Genomic DNA, 19328 nt, shown 5'->3' with positions numbered 1-19328 from the left:
ACCGGAAGATGAGCAAGTGAATGGACCGCTCAGGTTGTGGATGGCATGATGAGCTTCATTGATAGTGCCAGCAGAGCAGAGATGGGGACAGAGTTGGCATCTGGGTCTGCCACAGGCTCTGGGGTCGCTGTGGGTATCCCTGCTGTGTGTGGCTTGTTGTACAGCTGTTGTGTTGTAAGGCTGGGTGGAGAGATCTTCTCTGTAAGCAAGGACATGTGGACAGAGAGAAGTTTTCCTTTCTCTCTCATAACACTAGAACTCATGGTGGACATCACATGAAACTGAATGTTGGAAGATTCAGAGCAGACAAAATAAAGCTCTTCGTGTAGCACATAGTTGAACTATGGAACTGTCTCCCACAGGAGGCAGGGATGGCCACCAACTTGAACAGCTGTAGAAGAGGATTAGGCAAATTCATGGATGAGGAGAGGGCTATTGATGGTTACTAGTCATGGTGGCTCTGTTCTTCCTCTACAGTTGGAGGCAACCATGCTTCTGAATGGCAGTTGCTGGAAGCCACAGGAGGGGAGGGTCCTTTTGTGGTCAAATCCTGCTTGCAGGTTTCCCACAGGCTTCTGCCTGGCCACTCTGAGGATAGGATGCTTGACTAGATGGGACATTTGCCAGATTCAGCACGTTCTTAATCCTGTCACCCAAAGCCTGTGAGAGGGTAGTGTCATTGTCCATGATTCAGCCTTTCTCAACCTATGGGTCCCCAGATGTTGTTGAACTACAACTCCCATCACCCCTAGCTAGCAAGGTCAGAGCTCAGGGATGATGGGAGTTGTAGTCCAACAACATCTGGGGACCCACGGGTTGAGAACCACTGGGCTAGATCATTCAAGTTACACCTCAGGGGTTTTATCTGGGATCTATAGGTGACAAGGTGGTGCTCTGACAATGAGTCATACCTTCCTGGTAGGCCGGGTGGTTCAGTGGGACTCTGCTCCAGTCTGCAGCTTGGTTTCCTGAACTTATCTTGCCCAACAGATTTCCCTTCACTGCTTGCAGACTCTCACTCCTGCAGGCTCACACACCTTTCCAGTCCATCTGAAGAGCCCATCTGGGTTCACAGCTGGCTGTCAATGAAAGGAGCAGGAGATAAGAAGCTGGGCCATGTTTACGTTTCCTTAACTTATCCTGCTTGCTGGAATATATTTATTTCCCCACTATGGAAAAAAATGCATTGCTTAAGGAAAGGAAAATGTGGGTGTCCTGTTGGAGCAGGAATGAAAGGCTGGGATGCCAAATATGCAAGCAGGAAAAGGCGTTGGAGATGAGCAGGGATGAGAACTGAAATTAGGGAAGAGGAGACAGAGGAAGGATGGTTGAGAGAGATCTCAAGGTAATCGCTACCTGTAGCTGACAAAATTTCTTCATCTGCCGCATGAACCCAGGTTGAGGCATTTATTTTTCGCTCTATAACACGCACCCGACCATAACACGCACGTAGTTTTTAGAGGAGGAAAATCCGTAGGCATGCCACCCGTAGGCATTCCCTCCATAACACGCACAGACATTTCCCCTTACTTTTTAGGAGGAAAAAAGTGAGTGTTATGGTGCAAAAAATACGGTAAGCAGAGTCTGAGTGGTTGTCCATCCAGCAAGGATGCTCTCCTTGCAAGATTCCTGCGTTGAGCAGGCAGGAACATCGGAAGCTGCCTCCATTGGTCCAGCCAGCTCAATATGCCTACACAGACTGGCAGCAGCACTTTGGGGTTTCTAGTGGGGTCTCTCCTAGCCCCACCTGGCAATACCATTTAAGATTGACCCTGGAGCTTTCTGCATGAAAAGCAGGTGCTCTCCCACTGAGCTGCAATGGTCCTCCCCCCCAAAGGCAATTGGACTAGGAGACCCCAAGGAACCTTCCAGCTCTAAAATTCAATGGGTTGCATCCAGTGTAGCACTAGGCTAAGGGCACTTAGGAGGATGCTTGTTCTGCTGGTGAAATGTTTTGCACAAGTGGGATGTTGCTGAGCAAGAAGATGCATAAGCGCATTGCTGGTCACTTTGTTGTGTAATGGATGGCGCAATCTGTTGCGCAATGAGTTTCTGGTAGAACAACTGAATAATAATAATAATATTTATACTCCACCCTTCTCTGGGCTGCTTGCAACGGATATTAAAACATAATGCAACATCAAACATTTAAAACTTCCCGACACAAGGCTGCCCATTTGCTAGCTCAGGGCCTTTGAGTCTGGGCACAGAGAACCCTGGGCACAGAGCTCAACAATGGAACTCCCCCAGGAGGCAGTGATGGCTTTCAAAGAGGATAGACAACTTCACGGAGGAGAGGGCTATCAATGGTACTTCCTGATACTGGTGGGTTCCAGAAATGACCTAAATTTTATGCCTTCCATCCAGAAAGCAGAATTTGCTTGTCTGGGTCTTGACGTTGGTCTTTATGGCTCTTGCTCAAGCCATACATTGTTAAGTTTATATTGACCTATTTGTGTTTGCAATTCATCCGAAAGCAACCCCAGGGTTGGGGTATCAAGTAACCCTTTGCCTCGGTAGCCCCCGTGATGGCTGTAATCAAACACAGCTGCAGCTCCCAGAGCAGACCCCAGCTTCTTTCGATAGTGTGCAGTGCACAGAACTGGCATCGGCTAGGATCTGTTTTCTCATAAGGTAGCAAATGATTGGGAAAACCCCACACCACTCTCCTTTTCCTTTCCAGAACTTCCAAATGAATGGTTTGATTTGATAATTCTCCAGCGTGACAATAAAGCAGGGTGGGGGGAGCCTCGAGCCAATGTGGCCCTTGTGGACTCTCTGTCTGGCCTCTGGAATGCTCCCCCAGCAACAACCCTCCCTGGCCTTGCTTCACACTCGGAGCGTGCCTGTCTGGCTGGTACGTGTGCTTAATGTTTGATTGTGCCTTTTGCACATTTAGATGGAGAACAGAGAAAGGTTTGGAAACGAATGTAGAAATCAGTCCGCTGGACAAAGGTGAAAATGGACATTTGTTGCTCCTATAACTTGCTTTTAAACACGCATAGCCTCAACATTTCAACACAGGGTGGTTACTCCAAGTTGAAAGGGACCTTCCTAGAGTTGAAAGGGACCTCAAGTGCCATCTAGTCCCTGCAATGCAGTAATCACATCAAAAGAATTGCTGACAGATGACCACGCAACCTCAGCTTAGAAACCTCCAATGAAGAAGAGTCCACCACCTTCTGAGCTAGTCTGGGCTACTGTTGAACACCTCTTCCAATCAGAAAGTTCTTCCTAATGTTTAGATGGGGTCTAGCCTAGAATTCTGCAGTAACATGCACCAGAATCTTGGTATGTTCTGATGATGCCATTCGTGTGAACCACCATTTAGAAACCTTAGCGAGGCTACAACCGGTGTGAGTGTATAGTGAGCTGGGGAAACCCAGCTCTGGTGTGTAAATAAGGACCGCCCCCCCACAACATCTACCACCAAAATTTAGGATGAAGTCTGTTGCAGCTCAGGATACGTTTTGATGTTTCACCCAGGACGGTGTTCTTCAACCTTGGGTCTCCAGATGTTGTTGAAATCCAACTTCCCTCATTCCCCACCGGCTTAGCTGGTGGTCAGGCATGATGGGAGTTGTAGTTCATCAGCATCTGGAGACGCAAGGAACTTACTTCCACCCAAGCGCACTTGGGCTCCTCTCTCAGGTGTCCATGGGCATCTTCCAGTGACGCCTGCCTGGTGATGGGGACGTTGAAATGTTGCTTACATACCAGTCACTTATGGTTTGTCAATGAACCCTGGAGATGGCAGGTTGAATTTGTGAGTTGTTTGGGGTACACAAAGCTCCTGTGAACGTTTTCTGCTGCTCCAGGGTGATTTCCCCCCTCCTTCCCTCCTCCTTTGCTTTGTTTCTGGGCCTGCAGCTGTTTCCAATTTGCTTGCAATTTTCATCTGGGCTAGTAAAGCTCTGGGGATGACTTAAACTAGCCACATGGGGGATCTGGGCTCTGCTCGGAGGTTTGATTACAGAGACAGAAGAATTGTATACTTCAAGAAATGCATATATTCTTAAAATACTGCCCCACCCCCACAAACTTTTTATGTATCCTAGACCTCCCTTCCTTTCAGAATTGTTCATTTGGGAGGGTTGGTTTTATTTAGTATTCGAGTTTTAACTTGGTTAGAAATCCTACAAATGAGAAAATTGGTGAGATAAAAATCTGGGTTTGTATTTAAAACACACACACACACACTTACTAATTGTGTTTGGTTTATCCAAGCTGCTGTCCTGTAACTTCTTACCTAGAGAGAAGCTAAACTCAACTCAATGGGACTGCCTTCTGAGTGTACATTTATAGGACTGTGCTGTCAAGCCAGCCAATTTTGAGAAGCAACTGACTCCGACTGGCGCCCTCCAGGTGTTGTTGGACTACAGCTACCATCATGCCTGAGCACTGAACATGCTGGATGGAGCTGGTGGGAGTTGTAGTCTGAAACATTTGTGGCGGTGGGAGGGAATGGATTGGTGGGAGGCTTCCCTTAAGCAAAGGTTGGCATTCTTTAGGCTATTAAAATCAGTGGACAAGTTTGCATTGGGACTTATGCATTTTGGTTTACACAGCAGTGAACTTAGCCCTGGATTAAAATCCACTGCAGTTACACGCAGTGCAAAATTAAAAATCCAAGTACATGCACCTTCCATCAGCAGCTTATTCCCCAGTCTTTTAGTAGAGTTACTCTAGAGTAAATGTGCTGGCTGAATTTGCGTCAACCTTGTTCCTTAAAAATGCAAAAAGTACTCGGATGTAAGTACTGCAAAGTTCAAAGATTTGTATTCTTAGGTTAAGAAACTGTCACCAGCAAAATACTGAATCAAACCACTTCCTACATTTCAGTGAACAGAATTATGAAAAACTGTCATTTTAAGCTGCTGCTGTTGTTAAAACAGCAACAAAATCACAACGCAACCCTTCTAGGACTCTCTAAAGAGAAGATTTACTGCATTACTTTTCAGGCTGAGGCCTAAGAAATACAATTACTTGTGAGTCAATACAACTGAAATGGTGGTATATAGACTGTTCAAGGCTGCAAGTTACATGCCTTTGATATTCTTAGCTTTTTCATTCCTTTTCTATTCTTGCAAGCTTGCAATGTTTACCTTGCCTGCAAAAATGGGTTTTCACGACAATCAGCCCATAATCTTCCCCCCCTAAAAAAGAATAATAATAATCTCAAGAATGCCGACATTCAAAAATGCCTTTGCTTGTTCCAGAATGCACATTGAGGCACCATTGTTTTCTTTAGGAATTGTCAGGAATTCTGTCTGGTGGGGAGAGTGAATTGTATATAGACATGACTCCTGGGCTGCCCTTTCACCCTGTCACTTTATACATATATATTAAGGAGGAAAATGTTTCAATATGTTAGACTTAGGGGTAAACCTGAAAGAGAAGAGATTTGCTGCTGGGGGTATTCTAAATACTTGGGACAGGAGGTATTGTTTACACTAAACGAGGTCCCTTGCTACATAGTCTCTCCATAGGCCTTATAAGACCATACATAAATAACTTTTTTTTTAAAAAAATGCTGTCTTAAGTGACATTATTTAGAATTTAAACATGCAAATAAATCATGCTATCTTAGTCCATATAAGGCTTTTGTTTTCCTTTAGCACAGCAATCAGCCCAGGGTTGCCTTGATCAACCACTCTACTCCAAAGTAAACCTGCTTTCAGTGGGATTTATTCCCAGGTTACCAGATGGGCTTTTCTGACAATTTAAATTTTTCTCATTTTCTCTGTCCTCCCACCCTACCACCAATCTAAAGTTTCCTACATTGCCAAATCAGTAAAAATCCTTAAAAATTGATCAGCATTTTGGTGCAAATATCTTCTAACATACACATTTTGGAATTCCTTTTTGCCTAATAAACGGTACACATTTTTGGGAAGGCCGCTTCCTCTACTATAATGCCTGCTTGTCATTCATTTTTTGGACACTCTTTATCCTCGGATGTGCATTTTGCTGAAAGTTACCTGGTTGGAGAATCTCAGAGCAAAATCTGGAGAAGTTTAAATTTGAAAGGATGGTCGTTTGATTTGAAAGGGGAAATTATGTAGGTTGATCTTTATATCCCCCCCACAACCCCTTTCCTACTCTCAGGTAAGTGTGTCTAAGATTGCAGCCTTAACGCATATTTGAATAGATTACAGGCATATCCAAAATCCGTTTCAGGGGCTTAATCCCAAAAAATCATAAAAAAGCTCAAAAACTTCAATCCTAAAAAAAATTCAACAATTTTGGACAGCCCTCACACATGTTTACTTCGTTTGGGCACCCCTGGTATAGAAGATCAGTGAATATTTCGATGGCAAATTTGTTACCTTAATCTGAGGTCTTGAAGGATACTCTTTTTTGTGGTGGGAGAGGGGAAAGGTCTTCAGCAGCTCTGCTTCATTGGGGAGGGGTTAAGCCTCTTTGCACTCCCCCATTCACACAAGTACAGTGGTACCTCAGGTTACATACGCTTCAGGTTACAGACTCCGCTAACCCAGAAATAGTGCTTCAGGTTAAGAACTTTGCTTCAGGATGAGAACAGAAATTGTGCTCCGGCTGCGCGGCGGCGGCAGCAGGCCCCATTAGATAAAGTGGCCCTTCAGGTTAAGAACAGTTTCAGGTAAAGTACGGACCTCCAGAATGAATTAAGTACTTAACCTGAGGTACCACTGTACATATCACTTGCTTGCACAATACCTGCCTGACAAGTGGTTACCGTGTGTTTGACGGGGAGGTCAATATGCTGATGCTGGATCACGATTCCTTCACAAATCATCGCTTGATATGACAGCTATCAAGCAATGAATACGTATGAGGGAAGCGTGTCTCTCTGCTTCTCTCTCATGCACCCTCACTTGATGGCTCCAACATCAAATGATGAGTTGCACCTCTGAAACAGCTAGCACCAAACATCATCTCAAAGCACACGGCAGTTCATTTTTTCCCCATTCCACTTTTAATTTGTATACCCCCCTCTCTATTTTACTAAACCCAAGGCGGCTGACAAGCTGAACAGCAGAATTTGTCCCCACAGTTGTAAGACACCAATGAAGGGCTCGTTCACACACAAACTGGTTTCGGGAACCAGGAGTGTATCTTCAGTTGGAACAACTGAAGGATTGGACCTGGGCAGGAAGTCGTATTTTAGTTTTGATTAACTTGTCCCATTTATTTACTTCAATGGGAAAGAGGAGGTTGGCTTACACAGAGTCAGATCATTGATCCCTTGAGGTCAGCATTCTCTGCACTAACTGGCAGCAGTGGCTCTCACCATGTTTTCTGATGGAGCACATTCCCAGCTGTGCAATTGAACATGAAACTTGCTGAACCTCCACTCACATAAGACTAAGACCAGTCTTCAAATCTCTGAAAGGCTGTCACATGACGGGGGGGGGATGAGATTTCAACTAAACATCAGGAAGAACTTTTTGGTGGCGTGAGCTGTTTGTTCAACAGTGGAATGAGCTACATTGGAAGGTGATGGATTCTCCTTCGTTGGAGGTTTCTCAGCAGAGGTTGGATGGTCATCTGTCAGGGATTCTCTAGCCATGATTCATGCATTGTAGGGGACAGGACTAGATGTTCTTTGGGGATCCCTTCCAATTCTGCAATTCTATTATTCCTTTGGGTCCATTCAGTCCATAACAAAGAGGAGTGGAATCTCCTTTAACATGTCCAACCAATACCCACCCCTAGTTTTTTTAGGAAACAGTTCTCTTTGCCTGTGCTTTTAGTAGATTGCAAGGTGCTTTTGCTGCTTTTATTCCATCTGACTTTTCTGTGGTTTTATTCTTCATTGTAATGCAGTTGTAGTCTGCTTTTCCTGTTGCATATTCTGTTCAATAAGCTTCACTTTTGGCCATGTGGGTAAGCCATTTATGATTTGATTATATTCCTAATTCAGAAGATGCCTGGACAGTAGCCTTCTTAGATTAGCACTGAAAGTCATGTTTCAACCCCTTCCCCACACCCCTAAATAAACAAGAGATTTCTGAGCATGCACAGAGTTCTTTTACCTCCCCACCAAGTACGCAAACTCACCCTCTCCCATCTAGAATTGGAGAGAAGGGCTTGAATCAGGTCACTCAAATTACGCATTACACAGAGGCTTGAGTTCCCAGCACATTTCCTTTTTGAACTTAAAAGTAGTGCCTTCCTCCCAAACAAGTAAAAGTCCAAACCGAGGAATGATGATTTTAAGAGCTGGTATTTGGAGTGTCTTTCTTTTGAAGCAAGAGACCTAAAGCAGCACTTGAGCTCCACTCAGTGACGCTTTTTGGACTGGTTGCTCCAGCGGGTGTGTGTGTGTGTGTTTTCCCCTTCCCCAAAAGTTTTGCAGTCTTGCATCTTTTTTTTTATAGGGTTTCTAGAAGATGAAAGCAGCTCCAGTCGAAGAGCAATCGACGGAGGCAAAGATGGTCACATTTGGCTGATTTATCAAAGGAGCAACTGAAATATTGATAAGAGGTGACGCTGGGTGGCAGGGAGGAAACCCAATGAGAGGAGAGGAAGGGAGAGGGGTCTGGGAGTAGGGGAGAGAGCAAAAGGGAAGGAGGCACTGGGACCCACAGCATTGCAGAAAACCCCCGAGGATGCCTGAGAGCTGATGCAGGCTGTCTGGAGAGTCTGGGAAGAGAAGGACCCTTTTCATCTCTTCTACAGCCTCTGATGCAGCCAGGTTAATCTCCTTCCCGCAGAAAAGAGCTCTGTGTTGCCTCTGTAGCAGAGGGCTATGTTGGACCACCAGACTGGGGGAGACCTTGCTTAATTTTCTCCGTCACCTTGGATCTTTACAACTTGGCCTTCTTACTGGCAAGAGAGAAAGAGAGAGGTCGTGCATAAAAGGTGAGGTTTTTTAAATATATTTTTTTAAAGTAAATAAATGAAATCTGCAGTGCAAATAAAGGATTTTAAAAGTTTGCCTTGTAAACGGAGGGCTGTGTTTTGTGTGGACTGGAAACATTGCCGGAGCACCACCACCCGCTGTTCCTTTTCCAGGGTGGTTTCGCTTAATGCCAAAAGTTTTATATCGAAATTTAAGAGGAGTTCTGGAAGCAATTCTGCTCGCAGCAGAGAAGATTTCCCATCTGAGAAAGATAATTTGAGGGTGGTGAACCCCTTCCTGACCTCTGAAAACGAACTGGCCAAGGGAAATTATATTGCTCCTTAAGTCAGAGGCTTTTCAGCCTCTTCCTTATAGTTTTTTTAAAAATCAGATGTAAAAAAAATGGAATGTTTAAAGGAAGGAACCGTTTAGAGTCAATCATCCGTTTGTGCTAGCTGGCTGAACAACAAATGCATATTCTACATTATTTGAACTTTTCTTTTTAATAGTAGATGTTTTAGCAAAAAAATCAAAGGCTTTGGAGAAGAATAGAGATGTTTTCAAAAGGAAGGTCAGGGGATGGAATTCAGGATTTCTCCTTCCGAGTAACTCTGCTGCTCAGGGTCCCAGTGAAATGAACGGGAGCGCTTGCTCAGGTCCAGCAAACCGGAGGACGGTTCAGCGGGGGTTGCACAATGTTGCTTCTCCCGTTGTTGGATTGTGCTGCAAAGGCAGCAGAGACGCAACCGAAGAGCTTCAGTATCAACTGCTGGATTTGACACACAACGTCGGTCCTGCATTGTGTGGGCTGCATTTTGATTTATTTCTTTTTGCCAGTACCATTCACAAAAACAGCAAACATGAAACTTTGCACGAATACCTACCCCCTCCCCCGCCCTCCACACCACCCTTGCACCGTGAAACACACACCTCCAAATGCAACATTCATATTGGCGATTTTTAATCCCAGTTAGTTGCAGAAAATCAATATCGTTTGCTTTTCAAAATGCCTAAAAGCTGCGGATGGATGCGGAGTGCGGCAAAGATCTTAGATGAACTTTTTCGTACTCCAGGAATTGTGCGCTCAGGGTACAATCTTAAAAAAGCAAGTAAGTTTCGTTGCATTTGACAGAATTTACTTCCGAGTAAACATGCTTAGGGCTGTTCTGTCTGTCGCTCAAACATAAGGCAAAAAGTTTACTCATTCCTGTTTAATAACAATTAATATTTTATTATTGATACCCTGCCCACCTGGCTGGGTTTCCTTAGCTACTCTGACGCAGGAAGTTTCCCCTTAATTTTAGAAGTACTTTGAAAAAAGGGAGTTGGCTCTCTCTCATCTTGGTTACTACGTATGCGTGAAATGAATCAATCCTTCTGATAATCTATATTTGTGTGGGTGTGGGTGTGTTTGTGTGTGGGTGTGTGATCCTAACCTGTTAATAGCTGTGTGGGACTCTCCAAACAAAGCAGCACTCCAATCCAAAAAACATGGCTTGGTATTGATTTCCACTGAAATCAATACTTATTCCTAGCAATGTAATAAAACTATTGTACTCTGAATAAACTAATGACACGCACACACTTTAGCTGAGCACCGATGGCATTTTCCTCCGTCTCTCTGAAATTCTCTCCGCCTTATAGATCTTATCAATGGGACCTGCTCCCGAGGAAGCAGTGTTTGAATCCTGCAACCAGCGCCTCCATAAAACGCTTCACGGTGACGTCGCATTTAAGTTGCAGGGAAAGTGGTTCCGTATAAACAACCCATTATTTTGACATCAGATATAACACGGGCTGCCTGTTCCTTGCAGTGTTGATAACCCCCGTCCATAAGTATTTCCATGACCAAACACAGCTGTAGCTGCAAACGACTGCAGAGTGCTTTTCTGTCCCAAAATCAGTCGTGAGGAATAACTTCATTTGCTTAACCAGTTCCCACTCGCATGAACCCACACATCCATGGCCAGAAGCACCTCTGTCTGTCACTCGTGTTATCAGTGATCCTTATCAGGCACGACGTGGAATAGCGGGTCCGCAAAAGGACCATTTGGGAAGATTTGTGTCTCCGCACTGAGGACTTGGGCTTGTTGGGAGATGTGGTTGGAGTATCGTTGATTCCTGACTTCTAAAAGATAGTGGCTGAGTGAGGCTATGTCAGCTGTCTCCCTTGCAATCTGAGGACGAAATTCACCCAAAGTTAAACACTTCCAAACCCACTGATTTCTATGCGAGAGAGTTAAGCACATGCTAAGCACATTGACCTCAACGGGACTTTTTAAGGACTTGGCTTTGATTGGCTGGTGGCCCAAACTTAGTTACAACAAGACCCATAGCATTTATTTACTGCTGATATATTTGGTTGTGCATGCAAGTGCGAAGTGTGTAATGATCAGTAGAAATAAATAATCTAAGACTATATGTTTTACTACTGAGGGGGCTTTGCTGTGAACACACTAGGTTCTGTTCCCGTGCCTTATTAGAAATCATGTTAACAGTTTATTAAAAGCTATTAATGATGACATCATGATGTCATAAAGGTTGGCTCGCAGAAAAAGTATGCGAGACAGCAGGAGACCCTTGGCTGGCTAGCTACTTGTTCCACCAGCAGAGCTGACATTAAGAAACTGGGTTTCTTTGTTCTTTTGGTGACAGGTTCTGCTTTCTAATATATGACTTGCACAACATTGATTTGTTTATTAATGGGCAATACACACACCCTCAAATCAACAAGGTTTGTGCAAACCACATTAAGGATTGCAAAGAGTTAGCATGTGCTATTCTGAAAATAGGAACTTAGTACAATTGCATTTTCATTTTGCAAAATAAAAAACAAAAAAACCCCACACCTTCCAATTTGGATGTTAATGCCTAGCCAGTTTCAGCCTAAATATGCAAAAGTTTATTTTAATTATGAATTGTCGATGTGGAAATTGAGTGCAAAGTTTTCTGCCTCCTCTGTCCTCCCTATTCTCTTGGTCTCTTCAAAAGAGAAGCTGCAAAATGGGTAAGTATTATTATTTCATGTGGTTTCCCCAAAATTATTCTTTCTTCTGTCATAAAAACCTGGATTAAAACCTGCTCAAACTGTATCTCACCTTGCTGGTTTTTATTATAAAAATCGAACAGGTTTGTGTTTGGGAGTTTTTTTAATAAAAAAATTACATTACTCTTCCAGGCCAACTTTGGGGCTGTTTCAAACATCTCTGTACAGATAAGGATGTTCCAGACGGTACCAGACACTTCGTCTTACGTCAAGGTAAGACATGAGAGCATCTTTAAACAGGTAATGTCAAACATTTACAATCCTCCCATTTACAACCCCCTCCCCCTATTCAGTAAACCACATGTGTTAGTTTCAAGGTGAGACTTGAGCCTCTGTGACAATGGCTGAGTTTAGGGAAGCTTCCTGAAAAATTCCTTGCATTAGCTGTGTAATGCAGTGATGTTTACAGGAGTTAAGTTGGGGTTTCCTGACATACCGATATTCATCCTTTTGCCTTGCTGGAGTCTAACTAAGTAGTCCTATAAGGTAATGCGCTGATGAATAAATATAACCTTGTTCCAAGATTATTAAACAGCAGCCTGTTGCTCAGATTTACCTATACTGGGTAATATACATGCTTCCCCAAATGGTATCAAGTCTAGAATCCAAATTTGGTGCAATGATGGGAAATGTTCTTGTCACATTTGGGGTTCCACTAACAAATTGCCCATCTTTATGACAGGTGCTAAGGGGGGCTTTTATATAGCAAAGCTTACAGGAAGATTAAGAAATCAAGAAGAGTTTATTTAACGAAGAATGGCGGAGATACATGGATTATCTGAAAAAATTACTGTAAACAATTAAATACATTGGCAGGATTAATTTAAAATCTAGCACTTAAAAGGTGATTTTGGAAGAAATATAGAGAGTAATAAACAAAAGGAGTTAAGGAGGAGATGCAGTTTTGAAAATGTTTGTATAAGAAACCAAGGAAGGGGAGGAGGGAAGTCTAAAGAGCTATGTATGTATTTGATGGTAATTATTGTTAATTTGAAAAACTGAGAAATAATATTTATATATATGAATAAGGAGGGCTTTTATATAGAAGTAGTAAATAGCTCGACACAGCATGCGGCCACTGCCATGCAAAAGGCAAATTCCATGTTAGGCATCATGGGGAAAGGAACTGAAAAGAACACTTACCAGTAACATAATGCCATTATACAAATCTATGGTGTGACCACATTTGGAAGACTACAGTTCTGGTTGTCTCCCCTCAGGAAGGATATTGTAGAGTTAGGAAGAGTTCAGAAAAAGGCAACCAGAATGATCATAGGGATGAAGTGGCTCCCCTATGAAGAAAGGTTGCTGTATTTGGGACTCTTTGGTTTAGAGAAAAGGCAGGTAAGAGGTGATATGACAGAAGTTTCCAAAATCATGCATGGCACGGAGAGAGAGAGGTTAGAGGCAAGTTTTTCTCCATCTCATAACATTAGAACTTGCAAACAGCCAATGAAGTTGAAGGTTGAAAGATTCAGGACAGAGAAAACAAATTCCTTCACACGGCGCAAAGTTTAACTGTGGAACTCACTGCCACAGGAGGCAGTGCCAGCCACTAACTTGGATGGTTTTAAAAGAGGATTAGGCAAATTCATGGAGGAAGAGAGGGCTACCCGTGGCTGCGAGCCATGATGGCTCAGCTTGGCCTTCTGAATGTCAGCTGTTGGTAACTACAGGAGGGGAGAGCTTGTGGGCTTCCCATAGTGGACACCTGGCTGTCCACTGCGAGAATGTTGAACTAGATGGACCATTGACCTGATTTAGCAGGCTCATCTTATGTTATTTATGCCAGCGGATGATGCAGAGAGGAGCTCTTGAGCTGAATCACAAACAAAGTACAGTGGTACCTTGGTTTAAGAACAGCTTGGTTTATGAACAACTTGGCTTAAGAACGCTGCAAACCCGGAAGTGGGTGTTTTGGTTTGTGAATTTTTCCTTGGAAGCAGAACATGTTGAGTGTGTTCCATTTATAAATTGAGTCCCCCACTGCTATGGGAAAACATGCCTTGGTTTAAGAACGCTTTGGTTTAAGAACAGACTTCCAGAACGGATTAAGTTTGTAAATCACTGTAGCTTTCCTTTTGCATTGAACTTCACTGTACAATGTGAAATTTGGAGAATAGCCTTTATCAGGATCTCACCTGCCTGCCTTTCTTAGCCTGCCTGTCCTCATACATTGTGGGATCCAAGATTGCAGATCAGGATTTTGGGGTTTGTTTTTGTTAAGCTCATTTGAGCCCAGTATCATATTTTACATTATATATATGGGGTTTCCCCCGCCTCCCCAAAACAGTGCTGAAGAATGTAAACAAACCAGGCCTGCGACATCTGGATTACACATTTTAAACCAGCTTGCAGTCCGTACAAGAATTTAACATGCAGGATGCTGCTACTTTCCTTGTCTGAAAAAGTGGAGGTGGAGGAGGAAAGCTATGATAAAACCAGTATCTGATGCAGAATTTGCCCCAACCCTTTTTGCCAGGCTGGGATCTGATCTTCACAACATGGTTCCTTATAAACATGAAAATCAATAACATCCAGAGACAGAGACCCCACAGAGCTGAGCCAGTTATCCCCTATGGAGCAGGACCCTATGCATGATTACTTGGAAGTCCCATTAGAGTTGAAGGGAGTTTGGGATGGGGGAGGAATTTGACCCAGTTCTCATTTTAAAGCAAACCTAGTTAATTACCGTAGAACTTTCCAAAACAATATGTGAACCCAAAACACAGAACCGTCTTTTGAAGTTTGTAAACTGCCAAATTTTGCAATGCAGTTTCACAGCCAAGTAATGTGTACTAAATGTGCACATTTTAAGGGTACGTGTGCATAAAAATGCACATATTAGTGAACGCAAGATGAAAAAAATGCATTGCATTAGGAGAAATGACCTTGTAAAAAAGAATAGGTATATAGGAGAATTTCACACTAAAACTCTGGTGAATTTTCATGAGGACATAAAAAATAATGATTCACAAACTGATGTAGAAACAGGTAGGACTGAACCGAGAGAAAGTGAAATTGACAGATTTGCTGGTCCTTGGAGCTAGGGCCTGCGCTTTGCATGCAGATGGTCCCAGCTATTTCTGGTGTCAAAACACGTAATGCTGCCAAAATCTGTATTTCCTGGCTCCAGAATGCAAACCTCAGTAGGCTCATAATGCTTTCCTCAGTATGGGGTGAGAGTCGTGACTCTGGTGTCCTTCTCCAGACAGGATGCCTTCCATCCACGCCTGCCCCTGCTTAAATTTGTTGCTGCTCCATAGGCAGTGGAAAGAGGGAGGAAGGGAAGCCTATGTCCCCTCCGCTCCCCCTCTGAGAAATAGAATTTATCCACTCACATGCATTGGTAGCACTGGGAAAATCACATTTCCCAGTTCTCCTGGAGCCTGACATGCAGCTGAAGCAGCAAGCTGGGGATGGGGCTGTAATAATAATAATAATAATAATAATAATAATAATAATAATAATGTTTAGGGAAGCTTTTAATATTTGATGCATTACTGTATTTTAATATTGTGTTGGAAGCCGCCCAGAGTGGCTTGGGAGGCCCAGCCAGATGGGTGGGGTATAAATGATAAATTATTGTTATAAATAGTAGTAGTAGTAGTACCACCCTGCCCATCTGGCTGTAAAGAAAAAAAGAGGTGGACTGGGAGTCAATTAGATCAGGAGAGCAGGAAGAGCGCTTAAGACATCCCGGTGTAGGATTGGAAGAAGGGGTTGGACCATATTGCGCTTCTTACGACATCATTGGGGGGGAAAGACATACCTTTTTTGTAATCCAGATCGGAAATAACTGTAAACTATTTTCCAGGTTTGGAGAAACAGTTCTGGTTCTTCCTGAGCCTTCCATCACGGTGGGGGCATCCTTCCAGTCACTAATTTTAGATCTCAATTAGAAGAGCTGGTCTGACTTGGTGGAAGGCAGGCATGCTTAATCCATTTGCAAGGAGAGACTTGAAAAAAGCCAATGCTGAATGCCAAGAATTCATGCCCAGATCCTATCAGCCTCACCCATCCTCCTCCATTTCCTTCTGCTCTTGCTTCTCCTGGCTCTGAAGAATCCCATCTTCATACCAAAGCTTCATCTCAAGCAGGCATAGGGTCTGCCAGTTGTTTAGAAAGGGACTTCCTGGGGAAATTGAAATACTATAGGCAATGCAACTTACACAGGGGTTATGTAACTTATGTTCTGGGGGTTCGTGAGAAAATAAAATTGTGCAAAGTCAGGAAGACTCCTGGAACTGCCCCTGTGATGACTATCCCTACCTTCCCAGGGTCTGGGAAGGTTGCACAAAACCCTTGGAAGTCTGTGGGAAGCTCTCATGACATCTTTCAGGAGCCTTCCACAGCCTTCAAGAGGTCTTGCATGACCTTCCCAGACCGCTGTAAGCAAGGCTCTTTCCATGGCAGGAAAATCCAGTGCCAAAAGAGCTTTGTAAGTCCTCTTGCCTTGCTTACTGGGCCCTGGGAAGGTTGCAAGAGATCTCTGACTGTCCCTTCCCTTCCCTTCATTTATTTATTTCCCCACCATTCACGCAAAGCTGCAATCGCATATGTAAAAAGTTAAAGGAACCCCTGACCATTAAGTCCAGTCGTGGCCGACTCTGGGGTTGTGGCGCTCATCTTGCTTTATTGGCTGAGGGAGCTGGCGTACAGCTTCCAGATCATGTGGCCAGCATGACTAAACTGCTTCTGGTGAACCAGAACAGCGCACAGAAACGCTGTTTACCTTCCCGCCGGAGCGGTACCTATTTATGTACTTGCACTTTGACGTGCTTTCGAACTGCTAAGTTGGCAGGAGCAGGGACCGAGCAATGGGAGCTCACCCCGTCACGGGGATTTGAACCACCGACCTTCTGATTGGCAAGTCCTAGGCTCTGCAGTTTAATCCACAGCGCCACCCACTTCCATATGTAGATCATGCGTGAGTTGTGGATATACTGTACATATTTAAACTACTGAATCAAACTGCTTCCCTTGCCCCGAGATAGGCTTGGCAACAGGGGTTCTGCTTGAGGCTACTGTGGGACTGCTGGGTCTGTAATGGGACTCGGATGAGGTGTCTGAAAAACCAGAGAGCTGTTGTTGCCAGCTTCTGCATAGAAGATACTGGAAGAGATGGACCAAGAGTTTGACCCAGTGCAACCCCCTCTTCCTAAATTGACTGCATAGCAGCAGTCGGGTGAAAAACGAAAAGAGCATCAATTTGACTAGAAGGTGGCCACATACAATTATGGTAATTGGGCTGGAGGGGAAGGCGTTTCATGGAAAAAATAATAATGACCTCCTGTGAATCATGCCCTCCCATTTCGGAGACTGTTAAGAGGGTCCTGCAATACGATATGAAAATATTCACCTGTCCGTAGTAATGACGAGATGCATGACCATCTCTGATTTGCCTTCATGATGTCACCCTCCAACAGGTAGCCAGAACTGTTTGTGACATCATCATCCCTCTGGCTATGTGATTTCTGATTGGTTAGGTCTGGCATCCCCAAACTCAGCCCTCCAGCTTTTTGGGAACTACAATTCCCATTATCCCTGACCACTGGTCCTGTTAGCTAGGGTTGATGGGAGTTGTAATCCCAAAACAACTGGAGGGCCGAGTTTGGGGATACCTGGGTCAGGACAAATAAGAAGAAAGCCCCTTTGAATACAAAATGGATTGAAGTGGTGTAAGCAAATGTTTGGCTTTGCTTTGGGACCCACTTGATACATTTTATTGTACGAAGGGGGAACCTTTTTCAACCTGAGAGCCTCATTCCCTTCTGGGCAGTCTTCCAGGGCTCACATATCCATGGTGGGTGGAGCCAGAGACTAAAGTAGGTGGGGCAATGAATACGAAAGTTACTCTTGTACAGCAGGCTAGCGTATTACACTCAAACAGCCCCCTCTGTCCTGTCCTCCAGGCAGACAAGCAAGAGGCATGATCAGAGTTCAAGGCCACATCCCAGCCAGGCAAAAATATGTGTGGGGGCACGGTCAGTGAAGGATGTGGCCTGGGGAGCATCCCAGGGGCCAGATAGACAGGTCTGGAGGGCCACATTCAGGGTCTAAGATTCCCCACCCATGTTTTACTGAATGATGGCCATTGCATTAAGGGTTGATAAAAAGTTAGAAGTTTGATTTCCATGTTGCATATTGAAAATGCTGCAATTTGAGGGATGCATTTTGGCCATTCTTTGAGATTCAGAATTAGCTGCATCATATTTCAGTTTGAAACAGCCTAGGATCCTGCAGGAAAGTGAAACAAGCTATTATTGCATGTCAACAACACTCCAGAGGTGCTATATGAATGCTTAAAGATGATGATGTTTTAGGAAGGCCTTTGGGATTCATATGGGAATTCAAACTGGCCAGACTGTTGTCATCTCTCTGTTACGTAGATAAAATATTATGGCCACACATTGGCCAGGATCCCAAGGCCTGTGTGACTTGTTCTGTGTGCTCAAGTGAGGAGGACGAGGGTGGGCTTGTGCTTCTAGCGCAACATAACCTCATGGCTCAGGGTAGAGGGGCTTTCAAAAGTGAGAGGAACTTCCAAAGCAATTTGTAATGATGTGGGGGGAGATCTGCTGTGTGAAGATGTGTGTGTGCTACCAATCCGACTGCCTATACCCAAGCTCCCAAGAGCACATAAAACAGCTCTTTGCGCCTGTAAATGTGTGCCAGGCAACAATTTTGAATCATCTGTATATATAGACATCTCTTGATCTACAGTAGAGGAGGCTGGTCCATTAGGGCAAATGGGGCAGTGCCCCACCATCATGGTCTGGCTGGACGCAGAGGAATGGTGAGAGGCACCAGCTGGAATACCCCCAAGGGAAGAAGGCTGAGAGTCTGGGGATTGGTGGTGGGTTGACGATGGGTGATCAGAGGGACGAGACTGGAAGGAGTTGGTGTCAGAAGCTGAAAAGGTAACAGGATTTAGTGAGCAGGGAGAGTTTGTGGCAGAGAGAAGTCCAGAATCAGAAGTGGAAGCAGGAGAGGAGGGACACCAAGAGCCAGACTCAGGCTGGTGAAGATGCCAGTGTCTTCTCCTCCTGCTGCAACCAGCTCCCTTCTCACTGGTCTCCCAGGACCAGGAGAGGCATGAAGCAGGAGGAGCAAAGGCAGGCACATGGCGTACTCTCAGATTGCTTGGGAAAGACCCGGAGAGGAGGAGACAGGCAGCTGTGGGCAGGTGAGCATCTTTAGTCCCCACAACTGCCTTATAGGGGCAAGACCTATAGAAGAAGAGTTGCTGTGCTCATGAGGCCTGGCAGTACTGAGAGATCTTCTTTCTTCTAATAAAGAGTTAAGTTCACTTCCTCTGTGTGATTTATTGCTGGCTTGCTCCAGACACCCACCCACCCTAGCCTGCCCACAGTCAGCAGTCAGCTCCACCTGTGTGCTGGTCCCAAGGGTTAACCGTGAGGTGAGGTCCGAGTCCTGTCCAAGGTCAAGGGT

At 44.4% G+C, this 19328-nt stretch overlaps 1 protein-coding gene across 3 annotated transcripts in view; it reads left to right on the top strand.

The window, feature by feature from the left end:
- Nucleotides 1-7848: 7848 nt before the first annotated feature.
- FLI1 (Fli-1 proto-oncogene, ETS transcription factor) overlaps nucleotides 7849-19328 on the top strand; it is a 118517-nt gene continuing 107037 nt past the window's right edge. The window contains exons 1-2 of one of the 3 annotated variants that reach the window (XM_081889924.1): nucleotides 7849-7869; nucleotides 12006-12086. In XM_081889924.1, the coding sequence (XP_081746050.1) occupies nucleotides 7864-7869; nucleotides 12006-12086 (87 nt within the window). In that variant the 5' untranslated portion in view covers nucleotides 7849-7863. Of the gene's footprint in view, nucleotides 7870-8618; nucleotides 8848-12005; nucleotides 12114-19328 lie in introns of those variants that run through there. The other 2 variants (XM_081889923.1, XM_081889925.1) reach the window with 2 other exon arrangements.

Source organism: Podarcis melisellensis (assembly GCF_964234715.1).
Source record: "Podarcis melisellensis genome assembly, chromosome: 15".
Taxonomy (NCBI): Eukaryota; Metazoa; Chordata; class Lepidosauria; order Squamata; family Lacertidae; genus Podarcis; species Podarcis melisellensis.
Note: the sequence above shows the minus strand (reverse complement) of the source record. Positions and strands in the feature narration are given on the sequence as shown.